This window comes from Ceratotherium simum, chromosome 39 (assembly GCF_057802395.1).
Source record: "Ceratotherium simum simum isolate JZ-2026a chromosome 39, ASM5780239v1, whole genome shotgun sequence".
Classification (NCBI taxonomy): Eukaryota; Metazoa; Chordata; class Mammalia; order Perissodactyla; family Rhinocerotidae; genus Ceratotherium; species Ceratotherium simum.
This window is the reverse complement of record NC_141938.1, coordinates 12938075-12954180: the sequence shown is the minus strand read 5'-3', so window position 1 is coordinate 12954180 and position 16106 is coordinate 12938075. Positions and strand designations below refer to the sequence as shown.

Here is a 16106-nt window from a genome sequence, read left to right as displayed (position 1 = left end):
GCTTTCAAAACGATCCGGGGTGGCACAGGGACATGTAGGTCTCCCCTCTCTCGCCCCCCTCCTCCCTCGATCCCCCTCGTTCCCTCTGCTCCAGCCACATGGGCCTCCTTGCTGTTCCCCCAACACGCCCAGCCCGGTCCTGCCCCAGGGCCTTTGCACGAGCTGTTTCTCCACCCAGATCGCCCCCCTCCCCAAGCTCTCCCCATCACCCCAGCACCTTCTCATCCTCCAGGTCTTGGCTCTCACGACACCTCCTCAGAGAGGCCCTCCCTGGCCTCCTGGGCCAAAGTTCTCCCTCCTGAGACATCCCCACCTCCTCGCCCTGTTTATTTCTTCCAAAGTCTCTTCACTTTCTGAGATTATCCTGCTTCCTCATTTGATGACTGGTTCCCTGCTCCCTCCCTTCCGCCTCCCGGAAAGAGAGCAAGGGACAGATCACATCTGTCTTCGCCCCTCGGCACCCCGCTGCCCGGGGCAGTCCTGGCACACAGTAGTTGATCAATAAATGTGTGTCAAACGGACAAATGGCTGGTCCACTGCGACCATCCAGTTCTTTGCAGCTGGCTCTGGCCTCAGTGATCAGACACGGGCTGTGTCCGCCACCCCAGCCTCCCCGGCCCCACCCGGAAGCTAATCTCAGAGGCTTCCTCCCCAGGTTTCATTTCAGCCTGGCCGGGGGGCCGGGACCACAGCGCTGACAAAATCTGAGTCAGCGACTAAAATAGCAGGCGGTGCGTGACGGCCTGGGTGACTCACGTCGGGCCCGCCCTTGGGCACCGGCAGTGGAGGAAATTGAACATCAGGGTGCCCATCACTGGGAGGGAGGGGCTCGCAGCGTCCCAGCTCCCCAGGCCCCAAGTCGCCCCTCCTGGGCCCCCTTCATCCCTCCCTTGGAAGTTGGGTGTCTTCAATTATAATGTCCCCACTTTTGATCTGTGTGACTTTGGGGACCAGGATTCACCTCTTTGAGCCTCGGTTTTCCTCATCTGTAAAATGGGCCCAACAAGAGACGCTTCCACCTGGGGGGCCATTTTTGAGGATTCAAATATGTTTAGCTAAAGAAGCCTCCAGAATCGATAAATGGTGAGTGCTGACAAATGTCAATTCTCTTCTTATTCTCCAAAGGTCTGTACCCCTAAAAAAGACCCATCACCCCTGTGCCGAGCACGCACAGGTCGTGAGCACTTATGCTGCTCCTGGGGTTTATAGCACAGGATGCGCTGATGGCCTTGAAACACAGGCGTCATAAACCCACTTCTCAGATGAGAAAGCAGAGGCTCAGAGAGGAGAAGGCATTTGCTCAAGATCGCACAGTGGGATCTGAGCCTAGCCTTGGTGGGGGTATCAAGGCAGACCCCCGCCCCCGCCCCAGAGAGGGCTGCAGCCGAAACTGCCACATGTCACCCATTAAAAATGTCTTTTCTCTCCACCTTCTGTAGCACATTAGAAATAAGACTTTTAGCAGAGCACATAGCCCAGCAGAAAACTACATTTCCCAGCTTCCCTTGCAGCCAGAGAGGGACCACGTGACTACTTCTGGCCAATGAAATGAGAGCACACGTGCACAACTTCCGGCTCATGCCTTTCAGGCGGGGAAGCGAGTTCGTCCTTTCCGATTCTTTTTTTTGGGGAGCAGTAGCCCCGTCTTTATCCAAACACATCGCCAGGCAGAGGTCTCCCAGGAGACAGCAGCGCTCGAGAGACAGTCAATAAATATTTATTATAATTAAAACACCGTCCCGCTATCACCCAGCCCCTTCCCCACCACCACCATCCAGGCAGAGAGAATCTGGGAACCCCACATCCCATTCTGGTCCCCCCGGAAAGTCATCGGGCCCGTTTTGCACTATTTCCTGAGAGATGAAGGTCTTGCAGGCAATGTCCTGGAAGGAGCAGACGGCCCCACGTGGCACTGCGCCCCCTGGACAGGGAGGGGGGCTCTAGGGTCCAGCCCCAGCGGGCCAGGGGTCCCCGGTCAACAGGTCATTCCCCTTCCTGCGGCTGGTCCTCGGGCGCCTGGGCGCCTCTCTGGTTCCACATGTGATTGTTCAGTCCCAGCTGTACCATTTGGGCGTGGTGGATGATGAGGGGCTGCAGCCCAGGGCTCTGGGGGGTCGCAGGGGGGGCCTGTGGGAAGGTGGGGGGCTGAGAGAAGGTAGGGGGCTGAGGGAAGGCGGGGGCCTGTGGCAACGTGGGGGGCTGCTGGAAGGCGGGGGGCTGCGAGAAGGCTGGTGGGGGGGTGCCCGCCAGCCACGGAGGCACGGCTGGTGGCTGGAGGCCCGGCCAGGTGGGAAAGGGTGGCTGGCCTCCCAGGGGCACCTGGCCCCCATAGGGCCCCTGAGTCCCGAGCGACAGGTGGCTCCCGAAGGCCGCCTGCAGCTGCCCCATCTGCGCCTGCCAGGCCAGGTAGCTCTGCAGGTAGGCAGAGTAGGCGGCACTCCACGCCGCCCCCTGCCGCCGCTCACCCTCTAGGTGCTGGCTCTGCGCGCGCAGGGCCCGAGCCCCCTGCTCCTTCCTCCAGCTGGCCCTGCGCGCCCGCAGCTGCTGGGCCCTGAAGGTGCTGGCCACCTTCCTGGGGAAGATGCGGGAGTGCTCGTCCAGCCACACCAGGCCGGTGAGCAGGCCGGCCGTGTCGGGGCTGAGCTGGGCCGGGGAGCTCTCCAGGGGCAGGAAGGGGATCACGCAGTCCTGCCAGCCGTGCCGCGTCAGGCTGCTCATCAGCGCCTGGCTGACCTGGTGCACGCTCAGGCGGCAGTCGAAGTTGGCGGTGAGCAGCAGGATGGTGAAGGCCGAGTGGTCGATGGCATCCTGCAGGCAGCGCAGTGCCCCGCGCCCGGGCACCTGGAAGTCCTCGCAGAAGGTGGCCCCGTCGGGCACGCCCAGGGCCTCCAGCCTCTCCCGGACGCGCAGGGCGATGAGCTCGTCGGCCCCGGCGTGCAGCACCACGAAGTTATAGAACTTCTGCTCCGACGACTCCGTCTCTGGAGGGGTGGCGCCCAGGGGCACGGGGGCCGGGTGGGCCAACCGCGGGGTGCATGGAGCAGGACCGGGAGGAGACGTCGTGGGGCCCGAGGGAGTCGGTGGGCACGGCTGGGCGGGCGGAGAAGGGGTGTCTTCTGCAGGAAGCTGGGGTGGCGTCTGGTCCTTGACGGAGGGCGACGGGAGAGATGGGGGTGCTGCTGACACTTCTGTGCATTCCACAGGGTAGTGGGTGCTGGTTTCCAGAGCTTCGGGGGGGTCGGCCAGACCAGCAGGTGCATCCGGGGCCACCTCAGGGCCTGGGTCCCTTGGCAGCACCGGGGGGCTCCCGCTGTCCCCCGACGGGGGCCAGCTCATCTCCTCGGGCTCCTGGCAGCCCACGGGGGCAGGCTCGGGCGCCGGGCTGGCCCGGGGCTCCTCGCACAGCTTGCTGGGCCCGTGGGGGCCGCGGTGGCCGCTGAGGACGCGCAGGGTGGGCGACTGGCTAATTTCCAAGTCGCTGGCCAGGGAGGCCGGGCTGCCGGTGGACCTCAGGGAACAGCCTCGGCTCCAGGCGGACAGGCTCTCGATGGGCTGCGGGAGGCTGCGGGTCCTGGAGGGCGACGCCGATGACGGCGGGAGGCAGCCCAGATCCGAGTGGAGGGGCGCAAAGTCCCCCGGGGCCCCAGTGATGTCCCACCCGCACCGGTCCCGGGCCTCGTCCTGGAGCTCCCCGAGCCGGTGGTCGGCCCTCGAGGTGAAGGCGTGGAGGGCTGCCCGGTACGCCACGTCCCGCAGAGGCTCCGGGCACAGCTCCTCCTCAGAGAGCAGATGGTACAGCCGGGCGACGGCCCAGGACAGGTCTGGGGGGTCCTCCGGGGCCTCGGCGCCGTCCACACCGGCCCACCGGCGGGCCACCAGCTGGGCCACCGCGTCCCCCTTCATGGCCTCCAGGGCGATCCGGGCCTCGGTCTCCTGGCCCAGCCGCAGGAGCACCATGGCGCGCAGCAGGTCGGCGCCCCGGCAGCCCGGGCGCGAGGCCTTCAGCTTGTGTTTGAGGTACAAGAGCTTGTCCTGGCCCGCCGCGCCTAGAAGGTCGAAGGCGCCGGCGAGCGACGGGCCCGGGCGGGCCATGGGCGCGGGTGGGGGCGGCCTCCGGCGGGAGCAGCCCTGGGTGGCGGAGGCATGTTCCACGCCGCCCGCCCTCCTGCACGCCCGGCGCCTCCTCCCCGCTCACGCGGGGCCACCAGGGCGGACCTGCGGGGAGCAGGAAAGAAACGGTTACCACTGCCTCTCAGGGTGACCTGGGGAAGGCGTGTCACCTCCCTCAGCCTCCCTTTCCTCCTCTGCAAGAGGACAGCCGGGGTCACACAAGAGATAGACGCTCTTTTCCCCATGTACAGATGAAGAAAGTGAACAGAGAGGTGAAGCCACTTACCCAAAGTCACACAGCAGGGAGTGACAGAGCTGGGGTTTGAACCCGAGCAGCCTGGCTCCAGGGGCTGTGTGTCTGATCACTAGGCTACACTGCCTATTAGGCTAATAATAAGCACACTTATGGGATTTTTTTCAAGGAATTGTGTTGTGTTAACATATGGAAAGTTCTGAGCCCGGTGACAGGGGCCAGTAGGCGTTCAATACGTGTTTGCGAGGGAGATGGTCAGCCTCCTCGATGGCCCCCCTGTGACCCCACATCCTGGTATTCACGGCCTTTGGGGCATTCCTTCCAACAGCGTGCCAGGGTCGATCTATGGGGCTGACGGAATACGGCAGAAATGACCGGTGTCCCATGTGACATTATGAAAGACACCATCTTTCTTCTTGGTGACTTTCTCTGTCACTCTGGCAGGGTCGGCCGTGCTGTGGGGAGGCCCACGTGGGGAGGGGCTGAGGCCTCCCATCACCGGCCACACGAGGGAGCGACCTCGGACTCCCAGGGACTCCAGCCCCGGTCGAGCCTTCCGATGAGGCAGCCCTGGCCGACCACGCCAGTGACCTCATGAGACCCCAAGCCAGAACCACCTAGCTCACCTGCCCGATTCCTGATGCTCAGAAACTGCGTGGTGGGATAATAAATGCTTGTTGATTTTAAGCCACGAAGGTCTGCTTGTTACGCAGCAATAGCTAACTGATACAGGTAGCGTTATTAATAGGGTGCACTCACCATACTGAGTGCCGGCTGTATGCCCAACGGTGCTGCCAAGAGGGTATTTCCTCTTCGCTCCATTTCTCAAAAAACGCCAAGCTGGTTCCCGCCTCAGGCCCTTTGCACACGCTGTTCGGGCCGCTTGGAGCACCTTCTCCCCAGACTCTTGCCTGGGTGACCTTAATCTCATCATTCGGCTCTCGGGTACAACACCACCACCTCAGGGAGCCCTCCGGGAGCACCCTAGTTCCCCAGTCCAGTCTGTCTCACTGAGGGCTCCTGGTCTGGAGCAAGAGCTGATTCATGATCAAGTCCCTTTGCCAATAAATCACAGACTTCATTGCATAAGTGACTCAGCATTTCAAAAAATCATTTTGAGCAGATGTCATGTGGTCCACTGGGGCCCCGGGGTCAAGGCTGATGATTCCAGGATGGTCAGGCAGCAGGTAGAGAGAGCATGGGGGGAGCCGGTGTCAGGGGGTGGGGGCGCGAGGGGGACGTGACCGAGCAGACACGGGGAGCGGGGCAGAGATGGCACGGCGCTGGGGGAAGGATGTAAGGAGGCAAGTGGCTGTCTGGTTTTCTCGAAAATGGAAGCAGCCTGGCATGTTGAAATGCCGAGCGGGAGGGAGAAATGGCAGAGACCCAAAAAATGGAGCTGACTTCCTAGTGCGGGGGACAGAGAATCAACAAATAAGTGCGGGAAATTCACAGCATGTCAGCTGGTGACAAAGACCACACAGAAGCGTTAGGAGGGAAGGAGCGCCAGGAACACCGAGAATCGGGGGTGAGTGTTTGCAGTTTCAGACAACGTGGTTTGAGAAGCCCTTGATCAGAAGAGGGATTTCAACAGGACCTAAAAATGGGAAGAGAGGGACCCACGGGGTCATCTGAGAGCAGAGAGTTCCAGGCAGAGGCACAGCAGGTGCAAAGGTCCCGGGGCAGGACTGGGCCTGGCGTGTTGGGGGAAGAGCGAGGGGGCCCGTGTGGCTGCAGCAGAGGGAGCGAGGGGGAGAGAGGGAGGAGGGAGGGCGGGGAGGGGACGGGGCAGGTCGTGCAGGCCACCGAACACAGCGAGACAGACAGAGGAAAAAAACAGAAAAAAATAGAAAAAGGAAGAAACAGATTCTTCCCTCTTGGAGTAGACAGTCCAGTGTCTTAATTAATAATATCGTATATGCTATACATGGCAATCAAGCGGGCACGTGTATATATAATATACAATCTAGTGGGGCCTCTTAATTGAAGACCTACTATGTGCCACCCTGGCCTTCCTGCTGTTCTTCAAACTCACCAGGTGCAGTCCTGCCCCAGGGCCTTTGCACTAGCTGTTCCCTCTGCCTGGAACACTGTCTCCCCCAGGGATGCCCTCGGCTCACCGTCCACCCTCCTTCAGGTTTTTGGTCAAGCCTGCTCTGATGACACGGTCCACAACTGCCTCGCACAGGGAGTCCCCAAGTACACCCCAGGGGCTGTTTTTGTAAATAAAGTTTTATCGGCACGAAGCCCCGCCCACTCATTTACATATCACCTATATGGCTTTCCAGCTGCAGCAGCAGAGGGGAGTAAGCGACCGAAAATACTCTGAAGCTGAAAACATTCACTTTCGGGCCCTTTGCGGAAAAAGCTTGCCGACACCTGGGCTGTGGATCAGGCGTGTGATTTTTTTTCCACCCCTCGGAGGCCAAGCTTGACTGAGATCGCGAGGCTGGTGTCTGGGGGAACAGCTATTTGGCGCCAATGTTTGTAAGCCTAAGACCAGATGCCTCTCTCTCTAGACCGTATGATTACTACGGGGCATAACTGGCTGTTATGGGGTGAATTGTGTCTCCCCCCAAATTCAGATGTCGGAGCCCCAGGACCTCAGAACGTGACTGTCTTTGGAGACGGGTCTTTAAAGAGGGGATTGAGGCAAAATGAGGTCACTAGGGTGGGTCCTGATCCCATAGGACTGGTGTCCTTGTAAGAGGAGGAGAGGAGGACACAGACACGCACAGAGGGGGACCATGTGGGGACACAGGGAGGAGACGGCCGTCTGCACACCAAGGAGGAGGCCTCAGCGGGAACCTGCCCTGCCGCCACCTTGATCACGGACTTCCAGCCTCCAGAACCAGGAGAGGAGAAATGTCTGATGTTTAAGCCCCCAATCCGTGGCAGCTTGTATGGCAGCCCCCAGCCACACGTGGCTCCCGAGCACCAGAAATTTGGCTACTGCCTCTGAAGAGAAACTCAATCTTACATTTTACGCATTTTTAATTCATTGCGATGGAAGAGCTGAATCGGCGTAAGATATTTTTTTTTTCCCCGTTAAACACAACTTTGTTCTGGTGGGATCACGTTTAACTGTTGGAAATGTAGCGTCTGAACTGAGATCCGGTAAATCACACACCGGATTCTGAAGAATTAGCACCAGAGAGAGAGATGTAAGATGCCTCGGGAGTAACGTTAGATATCGATGACGTGGTGGATACATGAGGATAAAAAAAAAAAGTATTAGTAGAATTAACTTCACCTGTTTTGTTGACGTGGCTGCTAGGAAATTTTAACTGACGTATGCGCCGCCTCGTGTTATGTTTCCGTTAAACAGCGCAAGCTGAGACATTTGCACGACAATCGGTAACGTTGGGGTTAGCGCCATTTCTGACACAAGGCACAGAGAGGTTATGTGAGTAGCCTAGGGTCACACAGCTCGTAAGGGGCACAGCTGGATTGGAAGCCAGGCTGCCTGGCTCTGGAAATCACCGAGCCTGTGGTCTCTAAGGTCCAGTTTACGTGGACCTGGTTATGTGGCCGGAGAAACAGCCTTATCTAGTTTTAACTGAACTAACCCTCAGGAAATGAGCGCATGGCCAGAGTGCTCCTGTAGACAGTGGCAGATGGAGCACATTGCCCGTAACTCAGGCCCAAGTGAGCAGTAAGAGAAAGGCAGCGGGTACAGCTTATCTCTGGTGTGAGCTCGCTGTCAGCTACGTAACGGATAAAAACGACGACAATCTTATGTTCTGGTGGGACCACAAGTCAGCCAAATCTTTTTTTTTGAAATTTTCAAGATAGCTATTAGAAATATGGTCTGATATCCCCCCAACAGCAATGACCCTCGGGTCAGCCGTTCTTTCCACCTCCCGGTGGGCTCCTGAGGACAGTCTATAACAAAAAAACACACGTGTTGGCATGCGCCCGCCAATTTTTAACAGATAAAGGGCACAGCTCGTAAAGCGTAGAGAGGGGCAGTGCCTGGGACGGGGTGTGAGTGGGGCTGCCCGTCACGTTCGGTTTCACGCCGCGTTCACTCTGAAAATCCATCAAGTTCCATCCGTAGGATCCGCGTCCTATTCTGCATTCAGTTATCCGTCGATAAAATATTAAAAGGAAAAAAAAATCGGCAAACCCCCGGGCCTGCCCGACGGGCGGGGAGGGGAGGAGCAAACCTGAATTAGTGGCCGGCAGCGAACAAGGGGGATTCTGCGTGGCCCCTGGGGTTCAAACCTCAGCTGCACCCCTTCTAGGCTGTGACCTGGCACAGGCCGTGTGCGCACTGCTGCCTCAGTTTCCTCATCTGTGAAATGGGTATGACGGAGGCCCCGCCTTCGGGGGTTCTTACAGGCTGGATGGGTTCATACGTGCAGAAGTGTGAGAGCAGCGCCCGGCGCACCGTGGGGGCTCCACGAGCACGTGCGACAGCAGCCCCGGAGGTGGGGACCCCCGCAGAGAAGGCTCGGGGGCGGGGACGGGTTATGGCCAAGGAGACAGAGCCGGCAGCCTTGGAATCGGCGGGACCGCCCGGCCCGCATTCCTGGCGAACCTCTGACGTCGCCCAATCTTTCTGCTCGATCTCCCTCGGCCAGCCCGAACTCTGACCCACTGACTCCCCGAGCCTGTCCCCGGCGTGTCCCCCGGCCACTCAGTCCGCTCCGCCGGCCACCACCCCAGCCTCCCGGAAACCCGCCTCTCATCCTGCCCCGCCTTCCAGGGCCACCGGGACAAAGTCCAGTCTGCGCCCCGGAGAGTGGGCGCCTGGCGGGGAGAAGGCATCCACCTGGGTGGGGCCAGTTCGGCCACCTGCCAGCCCGTGGGGCCCGTTCTCAGCCTCAGTTTCCCCATTTGTAAAGCCAGCACAAAAGCGGCCCTCGGTCCGGTCGGGGGAGACCAGTAATAAAGGAGAGAGTAACCCAGTGCAGGGGAGGGAAAGTGCTGGGAAGGAGATGAGCCAGGGCAGGGGGGTGGGGCGGCCACCAGGGGAAAGCTACAGAGGCCTGGAGATCAAGGGAGGCCTCTGGGAGGAAGTGACAGGTGAGCTGAGACCCGAAGCAGGTGACGGGGCGACTTGGGTGGAGATCTGGGGGAAGGGTGTTCCCGGCAGAGAAACAGGAGGTGCAAAGGCCCTGGGGCAGGACCGGGCCTGGCATGTTGGAGGAACAGTGAGGAGGCCCGAGTGGCTGGAGCAGAGGGAGCGAGGGGGAGAGAGGGAGGAGGGAGGGCAGGGAGGGGACGGGGCAGGTGGTGCAGCGTGCTGCAGGGAGGACAGACAGTGGGGGGCCAGGCTGGGAGGGACCAGGGTGGAGGGGACCACGGGCTCAGGTGAGCAATGATGGGGGCTGGACCAGGTGGCGGTCTCCAGGAAGGAGGGGAGTGGGAGGAAGCAAGGACACCTGGGCTTTTGGCCTGAAAGCTTGAGCCGGGGAGGATGTGGGAGGCGCTGCTGTGGGGTCAGGAGGGAGTGATCAGAATTGTTTTAGGCATGACTCATTTGATCCAGTCCTCCCTGTGTGCCCCGTCCCCTTCCTGTCCCCACCTCCTCCCGCTCTCCCCCTCGCTCCCTCTGATCCAGCCACACTGTTCCTTAAACACCCCATGAGAGATCCTGCCCCAGGGCCTTTGCACCGGCTGTTCCCTCAGCCTAGAACACCCTCCCCCGGATATCCACGCATCTAGCTCCCTCCTCTCCTTCAGGTCTCAGCTCAAGGGTCACCTGGTCATCAAGGTCGACCTTGGCCGCCCTGCTTACAACCACAGCCCACTCCCTCACGCTCTCTGCCTTATTTTTCTCCTTTCAAATTCGCGCCACCTGACCTAGTCGTTCGTCGCTTAACGACGGGGATACGTTCCGAGAAACGCGTTGTCAGGCGATTTCGTCGTTGTGCGAACATTACAGAGCGCACTTACACAAACCTGGACGGCACAGCCTACGACACACCTGGGCTCCAGGGTACCCATCTTATGGGAGCGCCGGCGTCTATGCGGTCCGTCGTTGACCAAAACGTTGTTATGCGGCGCACGACTGCATTGCTGTTGAATATCCATTGCTCCCAACAGAGCGAGCACCCCTGAAACGGATGTTCATCCGTCTCCTTCATAGCTGTATCTCCAGCGACTGGCACACAGCAGGTGTCTAATAAATGCTTCTGGACGCAATAAATCAGTACATGGACAGAACAGCGCCTGGCACACAGTAGGCACTCAATAAATGTGTCCTGTTTCTGAACCCTCCCTCCCCAACAAGACGGCACATCTAGTCTCTCCTGCCAGGACCAGCGCACAGTAGGGGCGCACCTCGCTCCTCTGGGCTAATTAAGAAATGTTACGCGGACACACGGAAGGAAGGCAAAAAGTCTCCAGACCGTCTGCAAACTGTGTGGGAGCCTGAAGGGGCATTTACTCAGTAAGGGTTCAGTGTGGACCTACTATGTGCCAGGGACTGTGCGAAGCAAATGCAACTCTGTGAGTTAGGGCTCTTTTGACTGTCCATTTACAGAGGCACAGAGAGGCAAAGTGACTCACCCGGGGTCACACAGCAGGAAAGTAAAGGGGCGGGGATTTAAACCAGGCAGCCTGGGTCCCTGCCCTTCCTCACTGAGCACCTACTATGTACAGGCCCCTTCCCACACCTGGATCCAGGATTCCTCAGGCCAGGCCAATGGGGGGGCTGCCGGATACCCGCCCTCTCTGTCTGGCACACATTTCGCAGTGTTTGCTTCTCGCCTTGACTGTGAGTGCTGTGTGCCCCACACACTGAGCTGTGCCACTGCGGAGGGATGGCGGGGGCTTGGGGAGGGATCTGGGGGGTTGAGGAGGGACCCAGGGTGTTGGGGAGGAATTGGGGTGTTGGGGAAGATCTGGGGTGTTGGGGAGGACTCGGGGTGTTGGGGAGGGACCCAAGGTGTTGGGGAGAACCCAGGCTGTTTGGGAGGAATTGGGGTGTTGGCGAAGATCTGGGGTGTTGGGGAGGACTCGGGGTGTTGGGGAGGGCTTGGGGTGTTGGCGAAGATCTGGGGTGTTGGGGAGTAGTCGGGGTGTTGGGGGACTCGGGGTGTTGGGGAAGATCCGGGGTGTTGGGGAGGCATGGGAGGGTTTGAGGAGGGATCTGTGGGTTGGGGAGGAATCGGGGTGTTGGGGAGGGATCTGGGTGTTGGGGAGGGATCTGGGGTGTTGGGAAGGGACCCGGGGTTGGGGAGGGATCAGGGTATTGGGGAAGATCCGGGGTGTTGGGGAGGAATCAGGGTGTTGGGGAAGATCCGGGGTGTTGGGGAGGAATCGGGGTGTTGGGGACGGATCTGGGGTGTTGGGGACGGATCTGGGTGTTGGGGAGGAATCGGGGTGTTGGGGAGGAATCGGGGTGTTGGGGAGGGATCCGGGGTGTTGGGAAGGGACCCGGGGGGTTGGGGAGGGATCGGGGTATTGGGGAAGATCCGGGGTGTTGGGGAGGAATCGGGGTGTTGGGGACGGATCTGGGTGTTGGGGAGGGACCCGGGGTGTTGGGGAGGACCTGGGCCACCGGGGAGGGGAGCTGGAGCGTTAAGGGGGCACCGGACACGCGACGCGAAGACGCCCGAGGCCCCGGGGTGGCAGGTGTCCTGGACCCGCGCGAGGAGCGGCGTGCGCGCGCCCCTGCGGCCTGGGGTCCCCGCCACCCAGGTGTGGGGCCGACCCAGGTGTGGGATCCCGGCGGCCCCCGCCCTTCCCCACCTACCAGGGATCCGGGCGCCGGCGCCCCCGCGTCCTCGGGGCGGGACGGTGGCCGGACTGGCGGCGGCGGCGCAGCGCGGGGCGCGCTCGGCTCCGCCCCTTCCGCCCCGCGGGCGGAGGAGGAGGTGAGGTCACGGCCCCCGGGGGCCGGGAAAGCCCCCGCGACGCCCCCGGGGACGCCCTCCGCGCGCCGGCTGCTGCGTTTGGGCACCTCCAGTGCGCCGGGCGCTGGGGGCCGCGACAGGGGCCAGAGGGACAAAGGCCCTGCCCCGGGGGGAGCGTCTCAGTCTAGTGGCGACACAGATGAGAGGGCACTTTTTAAATTAGATCATCTCGATGAGTGATTAATGCTTTCCAGGAACTAGAACGGGGCGCAGGGGGAGGGGGGGCGTCTACCTGAAATTTGAAGGGGGGTGACGGCCACCCCGGGAGGGGCTTGGGGACGCCCACGTGGTGGGAATGGGGGCAACAAGCCCCCATTCCATGTTTGCACATGTCTTTAAATTCACTGGGGTCCTGACCCCAGGGCGGCATATCCACTGGGCAGAGTTGAGGCACGGCGCCCAGGAAGATCTCTTCATTTCTTTTGAAATCAGAAAGAAAAAAAAATGAATAGAATCCAGCATGAATCATATTCATCTTTACACCAAGACAGTTGTAAAATGTCATTTTTAGTGATTTATTTTTTTTTTATGGAGGAAGGACCCATAATCATCATAATATCTTTGTGGGCGCCTCTGTCAGCCTTGAGCAGCTGGAAACTCTTCTCAAAATACCGTTTGTTAGATGCACCAAATACAGGAGGTTACAAGGAAATCCATTATGTTGAAATACATTGATTAAAATATTTTTTAAAGACCACCGAGGGATCCCTTGTTGGATGATGGATAAGCAAAATGTGGTGTATCAATTCAATGGACTATTACGCAGCCATGAAAAGGAAGGAGATTCTGACACCTGCTCCAACGTGGATGGACCTGGAGGACATGACACTCAGTGACGTGAGCCAGACACAGAAGGACAGACACTGTGTGATCCACTCACAGGAGGCCCCTAGAGGAGTCACATCCACAGAGACAGAAAGGAGACAGTGGGGCCAGGGGCTGGGGGAGGGGAGGGGAGTCAGTGTTTTTCATGGGGACAGAGTCTCAGTTTTGGAAGATGAGAAAGCTCTGGAAACAGGTGGGGGGGATGGTTGCACAAGTGTGAATGCACTTAATGCCACTGAGCTGTGCACTTAAAATGGTTAAAAGGTAAGTTTTATGTTATTTTACCACAATTAAAAAAAAAAAGTTTTAAATACTCGTAAGACAATCACTTTAAAACTACTTTTGAAATTGAGCCATACGGAAACAACCACCACTTCGGGATAAATCTTTATATTTTTCACCACATTACATAGCGAGATCTATAACCATGCTGATTTTGCGGTAGCGACAAGTGTCGCCATATTTCCAGCCACCTGCAGCAGCGCGATCTGATATGAAAATATCTGTGGTTTTCTATTGGGGACCATGTCCTGCTGGGGCCTGCGCTCACAATTGAGGAAATGGTAAATATCAGTTAGAGTCGGTGAAAATAAAGATGTGAGGGTTTTTTCCCCATCGGTTCATGGACATCTTGAATTCCATCATCGGGTCCCCCAAGACGCCGGACTTCGTTTCAAGGTTCATGGGAAGGGGATGCAAATGGAAGTTATATGCATGCTAAGTACCCGGCCCCCCGCCACAGCCCCGTACTTAGTGCCTGTCTCTGGTAAGGGAGAAATTTTATTGAGCACCTACTGTGTGCCAGGCATGTCTAGCCTCAGGGGATACATAGGGGGCGGGGGAGAAAGAAATGATCCCTGCCTTTGGGGACCCCTGAGCTGGAGGCGGACAGGGCATTAGACCCATCTTCCCATGCCTCTCTCCCCATCCTGCCCCACCATCACCAATTTTTGGAGCATTCACGATGGGCCTGTCCCCACGACCAACATAGCTTGGTGGTCATCCTTGATCCATGTCTTAAAACAACCCTTCCAGGGAGGTCTGAAGGTACCCATTTTACAGGTGGGAAAACTGAGGCTCAGAGAAAGTCACATGGCTGGAGCATCCAGGATGGATAAATTTCACCGCCGGCAGACAGATGCGCTCGCTCACCTGGATTTCTCAATGAAAGAGAGAAAACATCCCAGTCGAGGTCTACGTTTCTATCCAGTTTCTCTTCCTCCTGCTCCGGTGGTGGGGGCCTCCACTCGGGAGCCCATTCATTCCACTTTAACTTTTGCACACGTATACACATTTCCATGAATGTGACGGTTAGTATTTTTCCGTCTCGCTTCGCGTTATAATTCGCATCGGCCAGAAGCCAGCAAAGCATCAGACAGCAAATATTGTTGGCGTTTCGGGCCAGATCATCTATGTCACAACCACTCGACGCTGCCACGGTAGCTTGAAAGCAGTCACAGGCGACACATCAATAAATGAGCGTGGCTGTGTGTCGATAAAACTTTATTGACAAAACCAGGCAGAGGGCCGGACGTGGTCGTGGTTTGCTGACCCCGGCATAGATGGTGTCAATATTTAGCTTTATTCCGTCGACAACATCTCCACCATTTTTCTAAGCTGATGTATGCAGCCCAACCTCCTTCTTTTTGAGCGTGTTGTGGTCTCGCTAAGCGTTCAATTTATTGAATCCCCTGTCATTGGACATGCTGGTTGCTTCCATTTTCCCCCCATTCAGGCATTGCTACCTTCTAAAACGGTGGTTATGAACACAGTTGTCGGGAGGCTTGAGTGCTGGGTTTAAATTCTTACTCGGACACTTACTAGCTGTGAGGTGGGGCCGAGGACGAGCCCGCTGAGCTGTGCCTCAGTTTCCCTCCCTGTAACACAGAGGTGATAACAGCACCGGCCTCCTGGGGTTGTTAAAAGGGTTAAGCGACTTCGTCGACAGCGTTTCTCTAGGGTGGCTGTGGCGAAGGGGAACTTATGGGACTTCTGCTCGGACGTGGAGAAGATATAGTCTTGCTCTTACTAAATACTGCTGGATTGTTCTCAAAATTAGTGTTCCCCATTCGCACTCCCCCCGGAAGTGAATGAAAGGGCTCATTTCCCCCATCACGGCCGCATGTACTTTCTCTTTCTTACTGGGTGCTGAAGCGTCATTCGTGGGCTCTTAAAGGACATAAATCTTAAACAGCTCAGTGGACTTCCACACATGTACACACTCTCGATGGCCAACACCCACATCAAGATAGAGGTCATGCCCAGCCCCTTCTCCGTCATTACCCACCAGGCAGCCGCTCCTCTCATTTCTCTCATCATAGTTTAGTTTCACTTGTTTTGAAACGTCATCAAAACCGAATCAGTGTAGGAGGCTTCTGTGTCTGATTTCTTTCATGTGACGCCACGCCTGTGACTTTCATCCAGGTTGTTGTGAATATCCGTAAATTATCCTTGTTCGTTGCTGCGTAATATTCCATGATGTGAAATCTACTCCGATTTCTTGATCTGTTCTCTTCTGGGTGTGCAGTGGGGTTGTTTCCAGTGTGGGGCTCTTTTGAATAAAGCTGCCGTGAACGTTTGGGGGAAAGTCTGTGCGCGGACCTCTGCTTACCTTGAACTTGGGTATAGGGGAGCTGTCCCATGTAAATCCTGGCCCATCAGATCCAGAGTCCCCAAGAGAAGGTGACATCACCTTGCCCTTGCTACTGAGGAAGAAAAGAGGGTCATTTCGGCTCTCTAGTGCGCCTGGGAGGTGAGCCAACAGCCCCCTCTCACCCCGTGCCTCAGTGGGGCACAGAGACCGTGCTGGTCCTTCCCATCGCTCCAGCACCAAGAGTCAGCTTCCCTGCCCCCCAGACCCCCATTGTTATCCGCTGCTGGAGATGTCCCCACATCCTTAGCCATACACAGGGCTCAACGATGACACAATCCTGGGAGAAATATTTAAGTCTAAGCAGTAAGCCGTAGCAGGAAGAAGTACATACCATGGTTTCAAGCAGGGGCCAGCCGGCTTTTCCTGTGAAGGGTTGGAGGGTCAATTTTTCAGGCGT

The 16106-nt window shown here is 57.9% G+C and overlaps 1 protein-coding gene across 1 annotated transcript; it reads right to left on the bottom strand.

The window, feature by feature from the left end:
* Positions 1-1701: 1701 nt before the first annotated feature.
* On the bottom strand, positions 1702-12200 carry TICAM1 (TIR domain containing adaptor molecule 1). Its single transcript, XM_004441397.3, has 2 exons — positions 12072-12200; positions 1702-4215 (listed from the first exon to the last, which is right to left on the bottom strand). The coding sequence occupies exon 2, from the start codon at positions 4090-4092 to the stop codon at positions 1984-1986; it is 2109 nt and encodes a 702-aa protein (XP_004441454.1). The 5' UTR covers positions 4093-4215; positions 12072-12200; the 3' UTR covers positions 1702-1983.
* Between the last annotated feature and the right edge of the window lie 3906 nt (positions 12201-16106).

Bases quoted from the DNA above. Each gene is read 5' to 3' on its own strand.
- TICAM1 (XM_004441397.3), bottom strand. From the start codon at position 4,092: ATGGCCCGCCCGGGCCCGTCGCTCGCCGGCGCCTTCGACCTTCTAGGC.